At 46.3% G+C, this 16,898-nt stretch overlaps 1 protein-coding gene across 2 annotated transcripts in view; it reads left to right on the top strand.

The window, feature by feature from the left end:
- The window catches only part of SLC37A2 (solute carrier family 37 member 2), an 86,686-nt gene that overhangs the window by 32,005 nt on the left and 37,783 nt on the right, over window positions 1-16,898 (top strand). For both annotated transcript variants that reach the window (XM_006257990.4, XM_006257989.4), the window contains exons 6-7: window positions 6,768-6,844; window positions 13,696-13,862. In XM_006257990.4, the coding sequence (XP_006258052.1) occupies window positions 6,768-6,844; window positions 13,696-13,862 (244 nt within the window). The remainder of the gene's footprint in view (window positions 1-6,767; window positions 6,845-13,695; window positions 13,863-16,898) is intronic.

The raw sequence follows: 16,898 nt of genomic DNA, 5'->3' as shown, positions 1-16,898 counted from the left end.
GGGACAGTGATTTGAATCACTGAATTGAATCACTGTCCCCTGAATCGGCCAAAACCAAAGCAAATACTTGCCACTTCGCACAGGCCTAGCTTTTATGCACTGTTAGTTTAGTTGGGTTGTCAGTCAAAAACCAGATTCTAGGCCCCCTTGCTCAGGGAATGTTTGAACTTGCGTCTGTGACTTCCCAGCACAGTGCCCTAACCATCACACCTTAAGGTAGACATTAGCCCCTATTCACTCTCCAGTGCCCCTTTGAAAGCTGGCCCCCTGGGCAGCTGAGAGAGAGGGGTTGGGGGGAAGGAGGGAGGGATGGGAAGCCAGGCTAATCCAACTAACAGGAGATAAAGGCCTGGAGACACAGATACTGAAGCTCGCCTAAAAACACATCTTTTATACATACATTATTCTTTGATTCATCCAAACACCTGCTAACACATGCACATACTGTTACATATTTATTCCTCTCTTGCATATTAGTACATTGCAATTTCAATCTATTCTCTGCTTTCCTTGAATGTTTTGTTAACTTTCAAGTCAGTCAGGAATATACACCAGGATTGGCTCAATAGAAGGTATGCAGATGAACTGTTGTCAACTAAAATCCTTTGAGCAACTCGCAGTCCTCCTAGGTTATTCACTATATTCCTAATATGTTCCAGGGAGGGCCTGACCATCAAGCAAGCCTTGGTTTTGGGGATGTTAATAAATTAACTGTGAGCCTCTGCGTCAGCCAACACTAACTGACAGATAGTCTGCTGATCACAAGCTACTTCTGTGGAACTGACAGCTGCTGGGCTATGATGGAACCTGTCACTTGCAATGGAATTCTGTTTCTCTTTGTACACCTAAATGGAAAACTCCTAATTGCCTATCTGTATTTTTTGTGCTTGTCCTGCATTGTGGACATATAAGCATTCAGACATAGATTAAGCATGCGTAGTAAGTAGGCTGTATGCTGTCCAAGCATGTAGTTGAGCCTAAATCCTGAAAGAAGGGTGGGAGAGTCAAGCGCCCTTTAAGGTTTTAGGCTCAATAGCCAAGTGGTTGGGGTACATGCCCAAAGGATGGTAGACCTAGGTTCTAGGCCTCTCTGACCTACAGTGGATTTGAACCAGCATGGGCGCATCTACACAAGATGTTAACTGTGCAGCCTAATTCTGAACATTCTAACTCTAGTTTCATTTGACTGTGCATTAGTGTGCAGGGCAAAAGCCATGCTAATGTGCTACTGTGCAGTTAGCATCACTAAAAAGTTGTGCACGTTGATTTAATACTTGGTTATACAAGTGCATTAATTCGGTGCATTAATGAATGTGTAGACACACCCCACATCTTTAACTTCCCAGGTGTTCTAACCACCACACCACAGGTAAAGCATTACCTGATCTCCAGCATTTTTTTGGATCTGAGATTTTGCCTCATTTCATTTATTGGTAATTCTCATTGGATTAAAAGGAAGGAGAGTAGTGCAATAGGGAATGTATTGCCCCATTTGATGTAAAAGTCTAGACTAGAATCCAGAGCATGTGCATTTGCAGGCCAGCAGCCATCTCATTGAGCCATATGCCCTCTGGTTTGTTCAATTCCACCTGGCCTTTCACATCACTGTCTCCCTCCCCACCCCTGTTCCTTTTTCTTAGGCACCCAGGAGTCCAGCTTCAAAAGGAACACTGGAGAGGGAACTGGGATAATGTCTAACCTGTATTGTGATGGTTAGGGCACTATTCTGGAAAGTCAGAGGTGCAGGTTGAAACATCCCCTAAGCAAGGGGCCTAGCGCCTGGGTCTTCTGCTTCTTGGCTAATGGCTCTAACCACAGCTACTGGCACTAAAATAGGGATAGGCCCTTCTCTTCCTCATCCTCCCCCCGCATACTCTGGAGCCTAACTCTCGTTAGCCATGGATCTCTGGCTGGCTACATTTCCTGACTTAAACGCATTTGTGTGTCCAGAATAGGTGTGCATATGTAGCTGTGTATGTGCCTAACCAGTGCATAGCTGACTGCCCATGCTCGTAATATTTACATACACGTAGACATCCAGAGTATAGGGTAATAGAACTGCAAGCTTCACATAAGTGTCAAGAATAACAGTTGTGCAGCTAGAGAGCTGTATTTTAGTTGTACAAAATGAATTAAAGTCCATCTTGCATAAGAACTGCTATTTTTTGGGTCCATCCTGACTTCTGTCATACACAGAGTTAATGCTGAAAGGGAGAATGAACAGGGTATGACCAGGGTTTTTTCCACTGTTCCTCTTCCATTTCCAGCCTCTAGCATTTAACGTTTAGGAAGTTCTGATTTGGAGGCTATATCCCTAACTCCCATTTTCAATAGCTACTGATGTCCCTTTCCTCCAAGAATTTGTCCAATCTCTTTTTGTACCTGGCTAAATTGTCAGCTTCCAGAACATCTGGTAGCAGTGAGTTGGATACTTGAATTACACACTGTGTGAAAAATAACTTTCTTTTGTTAGTTTTAAACTTAAGTTAAACTACCTACTCATTTAGTTTGGTGACCCTTCATTCTTGTATTGCAAGAGATAGTAAATAATAAATCCCTATTTACTTTCTTTTCACAATTTAATATTTTCTAGGCCCTTATCATGTCCCCTCTCAAACATCTCTTTTGTAAACTGAATAGGCCTAGCCTCTTTAGTCTCTCCTTATATGGAAGCGCGTCCATACAACTAATCATCCTTGCTGTTTTCTCTGTACTTTCTCTCATTCTTTTATATCCTTTTTGAGGTGTGGGGAGCAGAACTGGGAACAGTATTCAAGGTGATTTATAAAGGGGCATAATGATACTTTCAGTTTTGTTTATAATTCCCTTTTTAATGATCCCTAACACTTTGTTTGCCTTTTTGATGGATGTTGATGACTGAGCTGATGGTTTTTTTAGCTCTTCTTAGTGTCTTTGTATGCCTTTGACTAAAATATCAGCTTTAGTTTCTCTGCAAACAGTAGAGAATTACAAAATGAAATATTCTGGCCTGTGTTAGAGTCTAAACTTCTAATCTTAAATGAACAAATTAACACAGCTGTAATTTAAGTGCGCTGGTTTCACCTTGAGTACCTAAATTTATGACTCCCCCCCCCCTTTTTTTTCTTTTTTTTAAGGTCTGGGTTCCTGCTACTTTGTATTCTTTAGAGTTAAGATTTGTTTTTCAGTAACCGGGGAAGCTCTCTGTTATGTGTTCATCTCCTTTGGTCACTCCAGACTTCCATGAAGGCAAAGGCAAGCCACAAATGTGTCTTGTATCCCACACCCTTGTTTAATACTGTGTGGCAGGAAGAGCTGGCAGGTTGACAGATGTCTAGTTATGCCAGGTGCATGTTCTAAAGCAGTGAACTTTCCAGTGTCCTGTCATAGCATGTTTAAACTCATTATAAAGATTGTTCCAAAGACATGAGGAGGGAGAGAGAGAAAATGTGTGCGAGAGCTGGCTTATTCTCTGGAATATGGAGAGAAATTCATCTCCTCCATTATGAGTTCCTCCATAAGAGTCTATTTAGAAGCTGATAAAATATGGAGGGAAAAGTCCCATTGTTAAACTAATCTCGATAACTAAGGGGATTATCAAGACTAGTGACACCTTGAGAGGAGGGTGAAAGCTAAATGCATGTGTTCAGAAGAGTAGTGTCTTCTTCATCTAGGGTGTGGTTCCCAAAGTGTGTGCCACAGGACACCAGTGTGTCATGAGTTTGGTGGAAGTGTGCTGTGGAAAATGGGCTGAATGGGACTCCAACAGAGCTGGCCCCGTATGGCAGGATGGGGCAAATGCACCAGATATGGCCTGCACACCAATGAGTGAAGTATGCCACTAATGTTAATCTGGGAAAACAAAGTGTGCCTTGTGTGCCAAAAGTTTGGGTAACACGAATCTGAGGCCTATCCAGGATCTCTGTGAAGAGTGCTCTCATTCCTGTCCAACTATGAAAAGGGCTAATCCCTTCAAGATCTGCTCAAAAAAGACACAGTATAAGAGGTCAGACACAACTGGCACATATGGTGATGAAGCTGAACCTACTGCAGTCAACAGCATTTCCTGAACCTGCATTATAATTGCAGGTTTCTATTTTAGTTGCTCTAACAGGAAAAATGCTGCCAAACCTGCTGTAGTGCCACCTTTTATGTGGGCTGTAATGAAACACGACTTCCAAATGTATCCTGGCTCACAGTGTAGAAACTAACTTCAGGGGTTTGGGGAAGTAGTGCAGGTTTCCACAAAGCAGCTGCCCTTGTGGGTATTCTGTTCTTTACATGTCCTTAAGTGGCTCTAGGAAAAAATTTCACAACAAGCTTGTTTCACAGCGTGAGGTTCTGGGTGTAACCCTGGCTGTTACTGCCTGGGAATTTTTTTTTTTTTTTTTGGTTAACAGTTTATCTTTGTTGGAAAACAGTCAGTGCAACCCTTAATTGCAGCCCTGGAATCCAGGGGACAGGAGCCTAGGTTAAAAGTCTTATTTGACATGCATCCACTTTTAAATAGACATTTAGGCTGGGGTAGACTTGTTGGGTTGCCCAGGAGTATCTAAAAACTGATCTCTTCCATTCTTCTTAAAGACTGAGGTGCTCAGGCTTGTAAACTTGAGATACCTCCCACCAAATAAGGCTTTGAGCCTCACAACTTCCCTGTGACATGAGTCAGTCTTATTAACCCTGTTTTATGAATGGAGAAACAAGCGGTGAGAGGAGGTGTCTGAGAGTCAGTACTGGATCTGGATTCTCAACTTGGGTGTAGGATTCAAAGCCATGTTTATATCCCAGGCATGTGGTGCTGCTGTTGGGAGTGGGTGTGGAATTGAAATAATGCAATTAAATGGAAAAAGTAAGGTAGTAGTAAGACTTTCAGACAGACAAATAGCATTGCTATACAGCATTGTGGAGCCAGGATCCTTTATCCTCCTGTGGGATGCAGCAAAACTTTGTTCTTCAGCAGGTGAAAATACTAGCTACATAGTGAAAAGTGAGGGGCTCTTGGTATTCTCAGTTACTGGAGCAGTCAATCCTGTACAAAAGAGTGCTGAGGTTGAGCTAAGGATTCCACATTCTGATTCTAGCCTGTCACTATCTCACTGTATAATTTTGGGCAAGTGACAATCCTCTCTTCCACCCCAATGTATAAACCCCATGAAATAGGGCAATATTATTGATTTTCAGTTTGTACTTTTGAAAATTGTCACCTAAAATTTAATTTTTTAAGCCTGTATTTTAAATCCTCTGATAAATGGTCTAACTTTTTTTCAAAAGTGCTGGTCACTCAATGGTCCTGTCCAGACGAGAGTGGTCGTGCAGTATGTGGCGCTGCAAACACATCTGCGGCACCACATACCACACACCACACATTCACCTGTTCTTTGCACTACAAGGGAGCAGCATCCGGGGGGCGGGGGGGGGGGGTGTTCTTTTGAGCCCTGGATATCTAGGGGGCAGAAAAATCTGCACAAAAAAAAGGTAGAGTGGCTCATGTGGGGGCAGCGCACACCACTCGGAGCTGGAGCCTGACTGGTTGGAGCCACACTCTAGCGGCTAGTTAGGCTCCAAATGGCAGGATCGCTGCTGCTGCAGCTCCAGGAGGCCCCCAGTACCCCAGGTAAGGCTACTGGGGCCAGCCTCCTCTACCCCACCTGGGGTAACTTGCCTCACACCAGAGGGTATGGGGCACAAGGTGTGCTGCTTCTGGCTGTCCCTGGGGAACCAACCATCTACGCTCATGTGGACTTAGCCAATGAGTTCTCATTGTGTGCTAATCTGAAAATTGGGCCATTTTGGTTAGGTGCTGAAACTTGGTGACTGGTACTGAGAGTTACTACTGTAGCCTCTTCCTTGGAGAAGAAAACTTTCCTCTGCTTGCAGAGGAAGAGTTGAAGTACTTGAATGGAGAGAGTCTGTGGAGGGAGTTGAAGTACCTGAATGTTGTCTTCCATAATGATTGCAGCTTCCTCGTCACTCCTTATGGAAGAAGGGTTCCTCTGGTAGCTTCATATTCCTTTGAGGTCCAAGTATCTGTCTTTGGCATTTTTTAAACCTTCTCTGAGCAGTTTGAGTGGGCTTGAAAAAACACAAACAGCTATTGAACTGGGTGATGGAAATAGCTAAAGTGGTCCTGCATAGTGAGCTACGAGCAGTGTGGCCTTTATTGTGTACCACTTCTTCAGGACAGCTACACATATTATAGTCTGGCAAGCAACCAAGTGAGCTCATTGTGGGCCACAGAAAATGGACTTTGCCTATGATATGCAAGGGCACTTGCAAACTAGCACAGTAAACTGGCCCCTTCTCCTCCCTCCCCTAGACTTAAGCCCTGCTATGGCTGCCTAGACTGCATATGTACTGGGGTTGCTTGCATTGGGCAAGTGTGACCAAACTGCAAAAATTGCAACTCTCTGCTTTTGTGCTGGCCTAGTTTCTGCATTACTGCTACCTTGTAGTCGAGAGAGAATGGTAGTATAGTGAGGCCTTGAAGAGGTTCTGTGTCTGAAAGCATGTCATTGGGATAGAAGAAGAGAGGGAAAGGGGGCATTCTAGATGCTGACGACTAAAGACTTTGGAATAAGAAGGGTAAAATACTGTTGCCTCAGATTTTGATTCAGGTAGTGAATGAAGTACACTAGTAGCTTGTTACTAGAGAATGCCTGAACTTGCCTGAGACCTGGGATAAATGCCATACAGCACAGTGACAGTGCTTGTTTGTTTGTTTTTATTTTTCACAACTTGTTTATGCAGATGCTTTCATGTACTCATGCTGTCTCCCTTCTTTCTGCTAGATCTGCAATGGCTTGGTGCAGACAACCGGTTGGCCATCTGTGGTAACGTGCGTCGGGAACTGGTGTGGAAAGGGGAAGTGAGTCTATTTCTTATCACATGATCTCTGTTGTGGTTTTTCTCAAGTGCTTGTTGCTTAATCTTCTTTTTGGAGGTGCTTGATTTATACATTTGCTGTAGCAGGAAACTATCCTTTGTGCTGTAACACCCAGGTTTGCCTTGATTTATGATTTACAGGGATGTCACTGGGGCCTGGCCCAAAATGTATAGAGCATCCTTAAACTAAATTTCCATGAGACAGGGGATTAGGAAGGCCCAGGATTTTAGTTTCTCTGAGTACAGAAGTACCATTACATAGGAAGCTGCTCTGAGCAGTTCCCCAGTAGTAAAGCCTGCATGCTGCACTCTGTTTCTGTTGCCTGAAGACCTCCTGTGAGTTAGGGCTTTGTGGCATAGACCTTGGTTTTCTAGCATGAGCTTGATGAGCCACTGCTGTCACATCCTGCTACTCAACAATAGCATTCCAACAGGTTGCATCTCTCAAATTATGTAAGTTGTATGCTTGTCACCTGTTAGGTGAATTTGGCACACTTCAGTTCCCTGGGCCAAGTACTAGTTCTTTGCTATCCACAGTCTTCACTGACCTTGTGTGATTCTTTACCCTAAACTTTCCTCCTCTCATACTTGGCTGCAAATCTGTATCTCCTCAACTACTATATTTACTCAGATAGAAGATGACCCTGATTATAAGTTACCCCCCTTATAATTAGATTCTGTATCTGGAAAAAATATAAATCTGTTATCATTTTCCAGATATAGAATCTAATTATTGGAGGTTTACCTTGAATTTTTCCCCTCCCCACTGCTACAGCAGGGAAAATAAATCTGGGGGAATTGTATAGCTCTTTGCTCTCTGCTTCCCCACAACTTTTTCCCCCGGCAACCTCTTCCCTCTCCTTTACTGTCAGACTGTATTCTCTGAGCACATGGAAGTGAGGAGCAAATTTGAAACAATAACCTTGAAATTAAACATGGCTGTAGCAATTTGCATACAGTACCCATAGACTTAGTTGATCCAGAATGTGGATTACCATTTTTTTTAAATGGCTGCAAGTTTTAACACAGGTGCTTCATAAATACATTTTTGAGTAGCACTTAAATCTAGTATAACTTTTGTTTATATATATTTTGTTTCAAGGGCCAACTCAGTTTCAGAATCAACTGGGCAAAGCTCAGTAGTCAAGTTCCAACTTTCAACTGAGCAGAACTCAGTTGTTAAATCTGTGTGGCTCTACCACTGGGTAAGTAGCCTCCCTTCCAGGCCCATCAGTCTGGGGCTTCAGATACCTGCCAAATCTATGGCATGCATCCAGCATGGAAACCCCAGGCCCAGAAGCCTTCCAGTTCAAATGCCCCTTAGTCTGTCTTGCTCCTAGCCAAAAGGCTGAGGAACAAGCCAGGGGGAACGCGTGAGTACAGTCAGTGCCCCATTGTTACAAAATTGTGCAGTCGAGTTTCCTCCATTTGGGAAAACTTGCAGGGGTCATCCTGCCAGGAATATGAGAGACAGGCCTCATTCTATACTTGATCTACATTTGATCTTGGCCAAAATGCCTGCATTTAATTTTTTATTTTGTTTTGTTTCAAGGGCCAGATCAATTCTGAATTCTGTTGGGCAAGGGCCTATAGTCAAATTTCAGTTGAGCAGAGCTCAGTCATTCAAGTCCATGTGGTTCTACCACTGGGCGAGTATCTTCCTTTCTAGACTCATCAATCTGGGGCTGCAGATACCCCCCAAATCTGTGGCAGACATCCTATGTGCAAGCCCAGGGCCCACAGACCCTGGGATTTGGATATCCCCTAGTCTTGCTTGCTCTTAGCCAAAAGGCCAGGGAGCAAGCCAGGGGGAAGGCAAAAAAGCAGTTCCCCCATTGCCACAAAATTGTGCAGTCAAGTTTCCTGTTTTTGGGGAAACTCACAAAGGTCAGCATGCCTGGAGTGCAAGGGATAAGTCTCACTCTGGAAAAACCACCTCTTAAGTCAAGTTAGCCAAATGAGTTCTGAATTCTATTGCCTGAGAAGAACTGAATCATTTTAAGTCTGTGTGGCACTACCACCAGCAAGTGTCCTTCTGCCCAGACTCTTCGGTCTAGGGCTTCAGATGCTCCCAAATCCATGGCAGACATCTTAAGTGCAGGCCTCATGCCTGAAAGTCTTGGAGTTCAGATGCCCCCAAATCGTGCTTGCCCTTAGCACAAAGGCCAAAGGAGCAAGCTAGGGAGAAATCTCCCATTTCCATAAAAAAGGTATGTAGCGGAGATCCTTCCATTGGGAAGCTATAATAGACTCTTATAGGGGATCCTGTCTGCAGTACATTGGACAGGTCTGCTACACAGTGCCGTTCAAGGTGATCTTGGGCCAAGGAACAGACCAATGTAGCTCAGAAAAAGAACTGTGCTTGATCTTAGTTGACAAGAGGCCAACTGGTACATGGTCTTAGTTGAAAGATGAAAGGCTCATGATTTAACACCTACAGTTTAGTGGACTGGGCCTTACCATAATCAACATAATTCAAGCCATGGTGATCCATGACATTGCTCTCTCCTGTTGCCTTCTCTCTCAGCCTAGCGCACGTTTGCAGTTGAGGCACAGAGCAACCTGATCCAGCTTCACCTAGTGGAGGCCAGGGCCTCACTAGTCATATGCGTCAGGCTGAGAGAGGAGGTGACAGAGAGAGCAGTGTCTTGGATGAATTTGCTGAAAGGACAGAAAATGTGGGAAAAGACTGTGGCCTCAGCCACACAGAAACTGGCACTGTGGAACTTGTGCAACGGGTTGATGGGCGGGGCACATGATGCTCATGACGGTGGTGTTGCTACTGGTGCTTTTGTATACTGTACTGGTCTTCCCCTCTGTGGCAAAGTGGGGTTCTCCCTGGCCAGCCACAGTGCTGGTTTCCCCACCTGCCTCTGGGCACACCACCCACCTCTCTCTCTCTCCTGCCACACCTTGTTGTTACATAATTATGTTGTTAATTAGGCAGGAGGCTACCCATTCTTGCCCCGATGGCAGGGGGCACTATCTGTGGCTTCGTTCCTCCTGTATGTGGCAGCCCAAGTCTTGCAGATGGTATCCAGATGACAATGCTCCTGGCTTACAGCCAGACCAAGCTTAGCCCTTGTTGTCAGGCCTCAGACACACACATTCATACTGCCCTCCTCTCACTAGGGCCTCTCACACTCCACCCCCTCTCACAGGGTCTCTTTCATGCCTCGACAACTTGTACTGCCTTGCTTCCTCTTGCGGCAGGCCCCTTAGGCCATAGGCTTTAGCTATCTCATACCTTGGGTGGCAGACATACCATCTTTTGGGCCTCTCCTGTGACACTCACCGAGGTAGTGGCCAGCCAATTACCCGACTGGGTGTAAACGTACCCTGGCCCCTTCCAGGGCAACTCTATACCTTTACCCACATACATACTGGACTCCCAGCCCTCTAGGTTTTCCCCCCTTTCACTGGGGTTCTACCTCCACCCCCTCACTGGGGCTCCATATCTCCACCCCTCACTGGGGCTGCCTCCTCACTAGGGCTCTGCATCTCAGCCCGCACTGGGGCTCCTCATCTCCTTGGGTCTTGCACTCCACATGGGTTCAGGTGGCTGCAGCCGTGCCTGGCCCTGACTCTTGCTCCTCAGGGTCTTGCACCCCACAGGGCTCAGGTGGCAGCAGCCGTGCCAGGCCCCAACTACCTCCAATGTTAAATGACCCACCCGAAGGTGAGGGCTGGGGTTAAGGCGCTCCTACCCACCTTTGATCAGGGTGGTAACTGGCCTGGCATTTCCTGGGAACCCCACCAGGCCACCCACTCCTAGCAGGGTGAAGTTTTAGGTCATGCCCAGGACCAGGAGCCTCCAAACCATCCCCTACAGCTCCTGCCCTTACCTCCCAGGTGTTGCATTCAGCCTTGCAGCCAGGCAGTGTTACTGCCTGTTCTGCCAACCCGTAACTGCTCTGTTTAATTAGGCGGCCAGAGATCTAAAATGGCTGCCGCAATCAAGCACCTGCTGGCTGCTTTGCTCTGTTCTTAAAGTGGCAGGCACCAACAGTGTCCTGCCACACCCTCCCTTAGAGAAAATTGTCTGTAGAATCCAAAGGGCCATTTGCATCATCTTCTGGGGCACCAGATGAGAGAAGGTTGTGGGGACTGAGCTGTATAAGACAAAAAAAGACTGGGACCTAAGGAATACCGGTTGTCCAGTTGTTCCTCTGGGCCAACTACACAAGCCAGATTTGCAACCTAGCAGTTGGGGAGGACTCCAGAACAGCCTGCTTCATGAAATAGTTGCAGGGAACCTGCTGCAGCACTTGGGACCACTTGTCTTAGTGGCTCGCCATGGCTAGAAAAGAGTCTGCAGTGATGGGTATTGCACTTAATGGGCACTAGCATATGACTTATTCTGATGGGTAGCACTAACCTATCCTTGCACAATGGTGATGGACACTGCGCAGACATGCAGAAACGTGGGTGCTGGTGAGGATATTGTGGTGGGAATGTGTACGATGTAATGGCAGTGATGTGCTTTGGACTGTCAAGTGACCCATAGTAGCAACAGGACAATTTGGTAGAGGTAGTGCGATTATATAGATATAGCTATGAAAATATATTTTTGCAAAAAAAAATGTGCATTGTACTTATTCAGCACAGCTGGGAGATATATGCACCACCTAATATGCACTTTTGGATCTGGGAACTGCTGTGGTTCTATAACATCTTGGAACAAATCTGGAACAAATACAAGCTGCGAAAAAAAAAGGCCCAATAAATAACCCTGAAAAACCACCGTAAGATACAGGAGGTGGTAAAAGCAAGGGACAAGAGGTCAACCGTGGATGTGTGCCCTGGTGACAGCAGCAAGACTGTGTGGGGAGCAAGTCTTCCACAGGACCTGCAGAAGGAACACAGAGACTTGAACTGGCAGGTAGCCCACCATGCAGGCACTGAGAAATGGAGATGGGCAGGAAGGTACACCAAACTGCCCCAGGCAAACCTGCCTCTGGAAAGCGGAAACAGTTGATCACCTCCTCTGGTACTAACCACATGCTAGGGAGGTGTGAAGGAGAGTAATCTTACTCCTCATGATGGTGACCAGGGGTCAACACCCTGACCAGAAAGATGGCACTGTTTGGACAGCTAACCAAACAGCAAGGGATCCTGACAGCCTGCTTCAACCTGTTCATCTCCTGCTTCAGAAACATCCTGTGGAAGTCCAGGAACCTGCTTATGTACAGACACACAAATCTGCCAGTTGAGGACTGAGTGAGATGCAGTTATGCTACAAAAAGTCAGTGGAAGAAATCATATGGAAGTCAAGAAACTGGCAAAGACTGTTTAAGAATAGGACCCCCAGAGAAAACATCAGGGAGGAGGAAGATGATGAGGACAGTGACAAAGAGGGGGTGAGCAGCAAGGACAACAGGGGAGAAGGGGATGATGAAGACAATATGGACTGGGGATGGAAACGGAAGACTTGGGGCTGGGAAGGGAAGGGGGAGGTAGAGGGAACCGAGGTGATTTGGCGCGATTGTAATGGATAAAAAAGATGGATACATGGGTGCAGCTGTTGTAGGAGGACTTTGATGGTGTATGTGTGTTAGGAAATGTCAATTGAACTGGACTGGTCATGAGACAGGCCTGCTAATGTAGAGGGGTGTGTGTGTGTGTGTGTGTGTGTGTGTGTGTGTGTATATATATATATTTTTTTTTATTTTTTTTTTCCCTCTTTCCCTCAAAGAGTGTTTTATAGTCATACTCAGTGTTGGCTGTTGGCAGTACTTCACAGTTGATTTCGATTGCCAAGCACAGTCTGCTTTGGCAACAGTTTAATAATAGACAATGTATTTAGTGAGATTTCCTTGTATGTGATTAGAAGACAAGGTGCCTTTTCTGTCATGCCAATTGCAGGGGAAAGCCTCATCTTGGAATTGAGTAAATATGGTATGTTTCCTGTATTTGCTGCTGTTGTCTGTGTCCAGATCTTCCTCTTGCATGTCCCTTCTTTAAGTCCTGTCTGTTGCAGAACACAACACCATCTTTCTGCTCATACAAAGCATAGCCCCATCCTTAAGGCCTTCTTGTTCATTTTGGGAGCCAGTTATTTTGAATGATCCCTTTGGAATCTAAAATTCTGCCATCTCGCTACAGTCCAACCTGGGCATCATGGTTCTATTTGTCAGGCGCCTTCTTCCTGCATCCCCTTATTGCATCATTGTCCATACAGGCCTGCTTTACAGATGCCACTGCCTGTACAGCCTTCCTGTATGGTTGTTTCTCTAATTTAAATAAACAGACTTTGGTTGCTTTTTCTGTGATTATCATTTTAACTGTAACCCTGTATAAGAGCAGGGCTGCCTACATAAAGTTGTTGATTAGGAGCTGCTGGCCCTTTACATCAGCTTTTTGGAAGTAGTGTGGGTAGACCTTCTTGTGTTGCTGTATGCCCTTACATTGAGAAAGAGAGTGTGAGTAAAGGGCAGTTCCTAAATTCCATGAGTACTTTCTCATAGGCAAAAAAATATATGCAGCAACAATTCTCTTATAACCCTTCCTGGTTTAAGCCTTGCCTCAGTCCAGTTTCTGGTGAAAGGGAGCTGTTGCCCAGCTTTGCCAAATTCTTCTCTACTCGAGTCATGGATACAATATCTGCCTACACCCAGTGAGCCCAGAAAAACAAAAGCAAGGTCTGCAAGGAATCCTGTCAAATACAGTTCTGCTGCCAGAGTGCTGGCATGATCTAGGGATAGAAGGAATGGTACGATGTTGGCAACCAACTGGAAAGGCAACTATCTTAGCCATTAAAATCTCCCCAAACAGTCAGTGCCATTGATAACACTAAAACTACTGAACAAATGGTTCTGTTCTTCTTTTAATCAGGAGAGGTCTGATCATGGGCATCTGGAATTCTCATACATCTGTGGGGAATATCCTGGGGTCCTTGATTGCTGGAGTGTGGGTCGCGTCAGACTGGGGCCTATCGTTCATTGTACCCGGAATCATCATAACAGCCATGGGAGTCATCTGCTTCTTCTTCCTCATTGAATGTGAGTGTGATTTCTAGACCAGGGGCAGGCAATTTTGGGTGGAGGGCCACTTACTGAGGTTTGGTGAGCTTTTGAGGGCCGCATGTGTAGCCCTGCCCCTTGACAGTTGTCCTATCCCCTGGTTGCCATCTTGGGACTGGACGTCCCATCCCTAACCCCTGATCTTTGCCACTGGAAGTCCCTCCCCTTGCTCCCCAGAACCAGAAAAAAAAAACAAATCCATACACTAAAAGTCAAACACCTACTATAACATATGTTCACGCGGGGTGGTGTGTGTGTGTCTGGTGGGGAGGGGTATGTGAGTAGGAAGTGGGGGTGTGTGGTGGGTTATGCATAGGTGAGGAGTTGTGGGGGCAGGGTGTGGGTGTGTGGGGTGTGAGGGAGGGGGGGAGGGGAGTGGGGAGCCCCCACCTCCACCTCCACACACTCCCCTCATGGTGCAACAGCAGGCTGGGGCGCTGGTGCCTGGCTCCAGCCAGTGCTGCACATCTCAGCGAGGAACGCAGCCCCCTGCTGGGTCGTCCATCACTGGTGCTCCCCGCACTTGTGCGGCACAGGAGGGAAGGCCACTGGGGCAGGAAAGGCTGCCGGCTCCAGCACCTGGGGCTTCCCTTTTGTGCTATGCAAGTGCGCAGAAGCATTGGCAATACAGATGGCCCAGTGGAGGGATGCACTCCTGGCTGCGATATGCAGTTCTGCCGCTGCTCCCTGCCAGACTGTATGTCATGGAGGAAGTGTTGCGGGGTTCCCTATACCTTCCCCCACCATTTCTCACACCCATACACTGCCCACCCGGGCTCCGCACTGTTGCTGCCCTCCCTCTGGGCGCAGGCTCTGCACTGCTGCCAGCCCCAACCCCACACTCCAGCTTACCCTTGCTACTTCCCTACCTGCTGCCTGGAGTGAGCAGAGCATAGGGAAGCCAAGTAGGTGCCCCTGGGTTGGCTGCAGCAGCAGCAGTTGCCCCGTGTGGAAGCTGCTGCTGGCTGGGCTGGGCCCTTTGGCCCACAAGGTTGGGAGCGAGGCACAATAGGATATGTTGTGGGGGAGGGAGGGAGGGGCTGTATGTGGGACAGTTCCACCTGTCTCATAGGCCTCTTTCTGGGAGATGCCTTGTGGTTTGGCTCAAGAAGGACAGCTGCACCCACCAGCTCTCTTGCTGCTTTAGGCTGATTAGAGAGCCTTAATGAAGGCAGGAGAGCTTGTGTGCTACTGCCTTCCCAGTCTGGCTATGTAGCAGATGCATGGGGTACTTTCGCTTGGTGTGGTGGTAGCAGCAGCACCCTGGCTCAGGGCTAGTGGGATAAACTGAAGCAGCAGATATCGATCCAGAGGAGCCATGAAGTGTAATTGAAAGAGATTCATATGGAGATAAATCACAGGAAATTAGAAATAACTGTATTGACTCCCCAAACAGATACCATCTACCATTCACAGGCAGAGCTAGAGACCTAGTATCCCAGATTCAATAAGGGCTTTTATTAATCTGGTCAAAGTCACTGTAGCAGTTTTCAGAAAAAAATAAAAGATTGCCTCTAATTCTTCAATGCTGCTCAGTTCAAATCAGAAGCCTGGTTAGAGAGGAGTCCTGAAGTGCTTCAGGGCAGGAAAGAACACTATTGATTTTAAGACTGGGTTGTTCAAAGATAAATTTTGGTCAGTCATGTCCAACTCCCCCTTTCAATTGAGGAAGGTTTTTCATGGCCCCTTTGTGCCTCTTCTGAAGCACTTCCCATAGGAAACACATGGAGCGCATGGCAATAGTTCAGTGGTTTTCAAGCAGTGGTTTTGGGGTGTCACCAAAAAAGTTGTGGAGGAGTGCCCTGCAACTAAAAAGGCTAAGTACCACTGAACTAGAAAATGTTAGGCAGAATGCAAGGCAGGATTGGACCTTATAGACAAGATCAATTAAAAGATTCGTAAGTTTTTTGTAAGCAACAGTCTATTTAATCAGGTACTAACATCAGAGTGCTAGTAAATGGAGTGGAAGGTAAGGGGAAGGAAGTATAAAGGACCAGCTTGAAGGTCAGCTCGGACTGCTGTGCCCCCAGTCTGGGTGTTCTTGTAAATCCCATTAGATGCACATCTGTATCTGAATTCCTTGCTGTGTGGAGTACATTAATCCTTAGTCTGAGGGCTTGTTGGAAACAACAGACTGCTTTTGCCACCTAGTGGTAAAAAATGATTCACCTGTTTAGCTTAGCCAGCCTCTTGCTCTCTAAACCTGATATGAGTTGTCTCTGCTTTTAGCCAGCAGTAAGAAGGGAATGAATGTACTGCTTTTTGTCTCTCATCAATGTTCTTTTATTACATATAAATCTGCTTCTGCTGGGCACATGGGTAGGCCTAAATCATATTTTTCTGAAAAGTCAAGCCCAACTCCATTCTTCCATTCTTTGCAGTTGGATAATGGAAATGAAATGAGAGAAAAACAGGGAAGCCGTGGCTTTTCCCTTGCAGGCTGGCAGAGTTCCAGCCTGCGAGGGGCAGCTTGGGGCCCCACACACCCATCCCCTGCCCCCCACACAGGAGGGACTGGGGGCAGCGGGTCTGGAGTACGGGGCCCTGGGTCAGGACTGGGCACTGATGTTTAAAAATGGGTCCTCATACAAAAAAGGTTTGGAACCACTGTTCTAGTCTAATTCACTCCAGAAAATGCCTTCTGGTCTCCAAAGCAATCTTTACCAAGAGGTGCATCTCAGCCCTAGGCTTCTGATACTGTTTTCTAATCTTGGACTTACTCAGATAGTTGGAAAAATTCTTCTTTGCAAGCTTTCGGGCACAATCACCCTTCGTCAGCCAGAGGAAGTGCCTGCAGATGGTCTGTGCTCTTTCACCCCATACCTGTCTCTCGCCTATTGACCAACCCAGTTTACATTTTAACTGACTGCCTTTTCTGCATACACGTGGCCTCTGGCTGCTTTACTACTCCATCCAGGAAGAGCACAGACCATTTTCAGATTCTGCCTGACTGAAGGGTGATTGTGCCCGAAAGCTTGCAAAGAAGAACTTTTCTAACTGTTTGAGTTGGTCTAA

The sequence above is a fragment of the Alligator mississippiensis genome, chromosome 16 (genome assembly GCF_030867095.1).
Source record: "Alligator mississippiensis isolate rAllMis1 chromosome 16, rAllMis1, whole genome shotgun sequence".
Taxonomy (NCBI): domain Eukaryota; kingdom Metazoa; phylum Chordata; order Crocodylia; family Alligatoridae; genus Alligator; species Alligator mississippiensis.
Note: the sequence above shows the minus strand (reverse complement) of the source record. Positions and strands in the feature narration are given on the sequence as shown.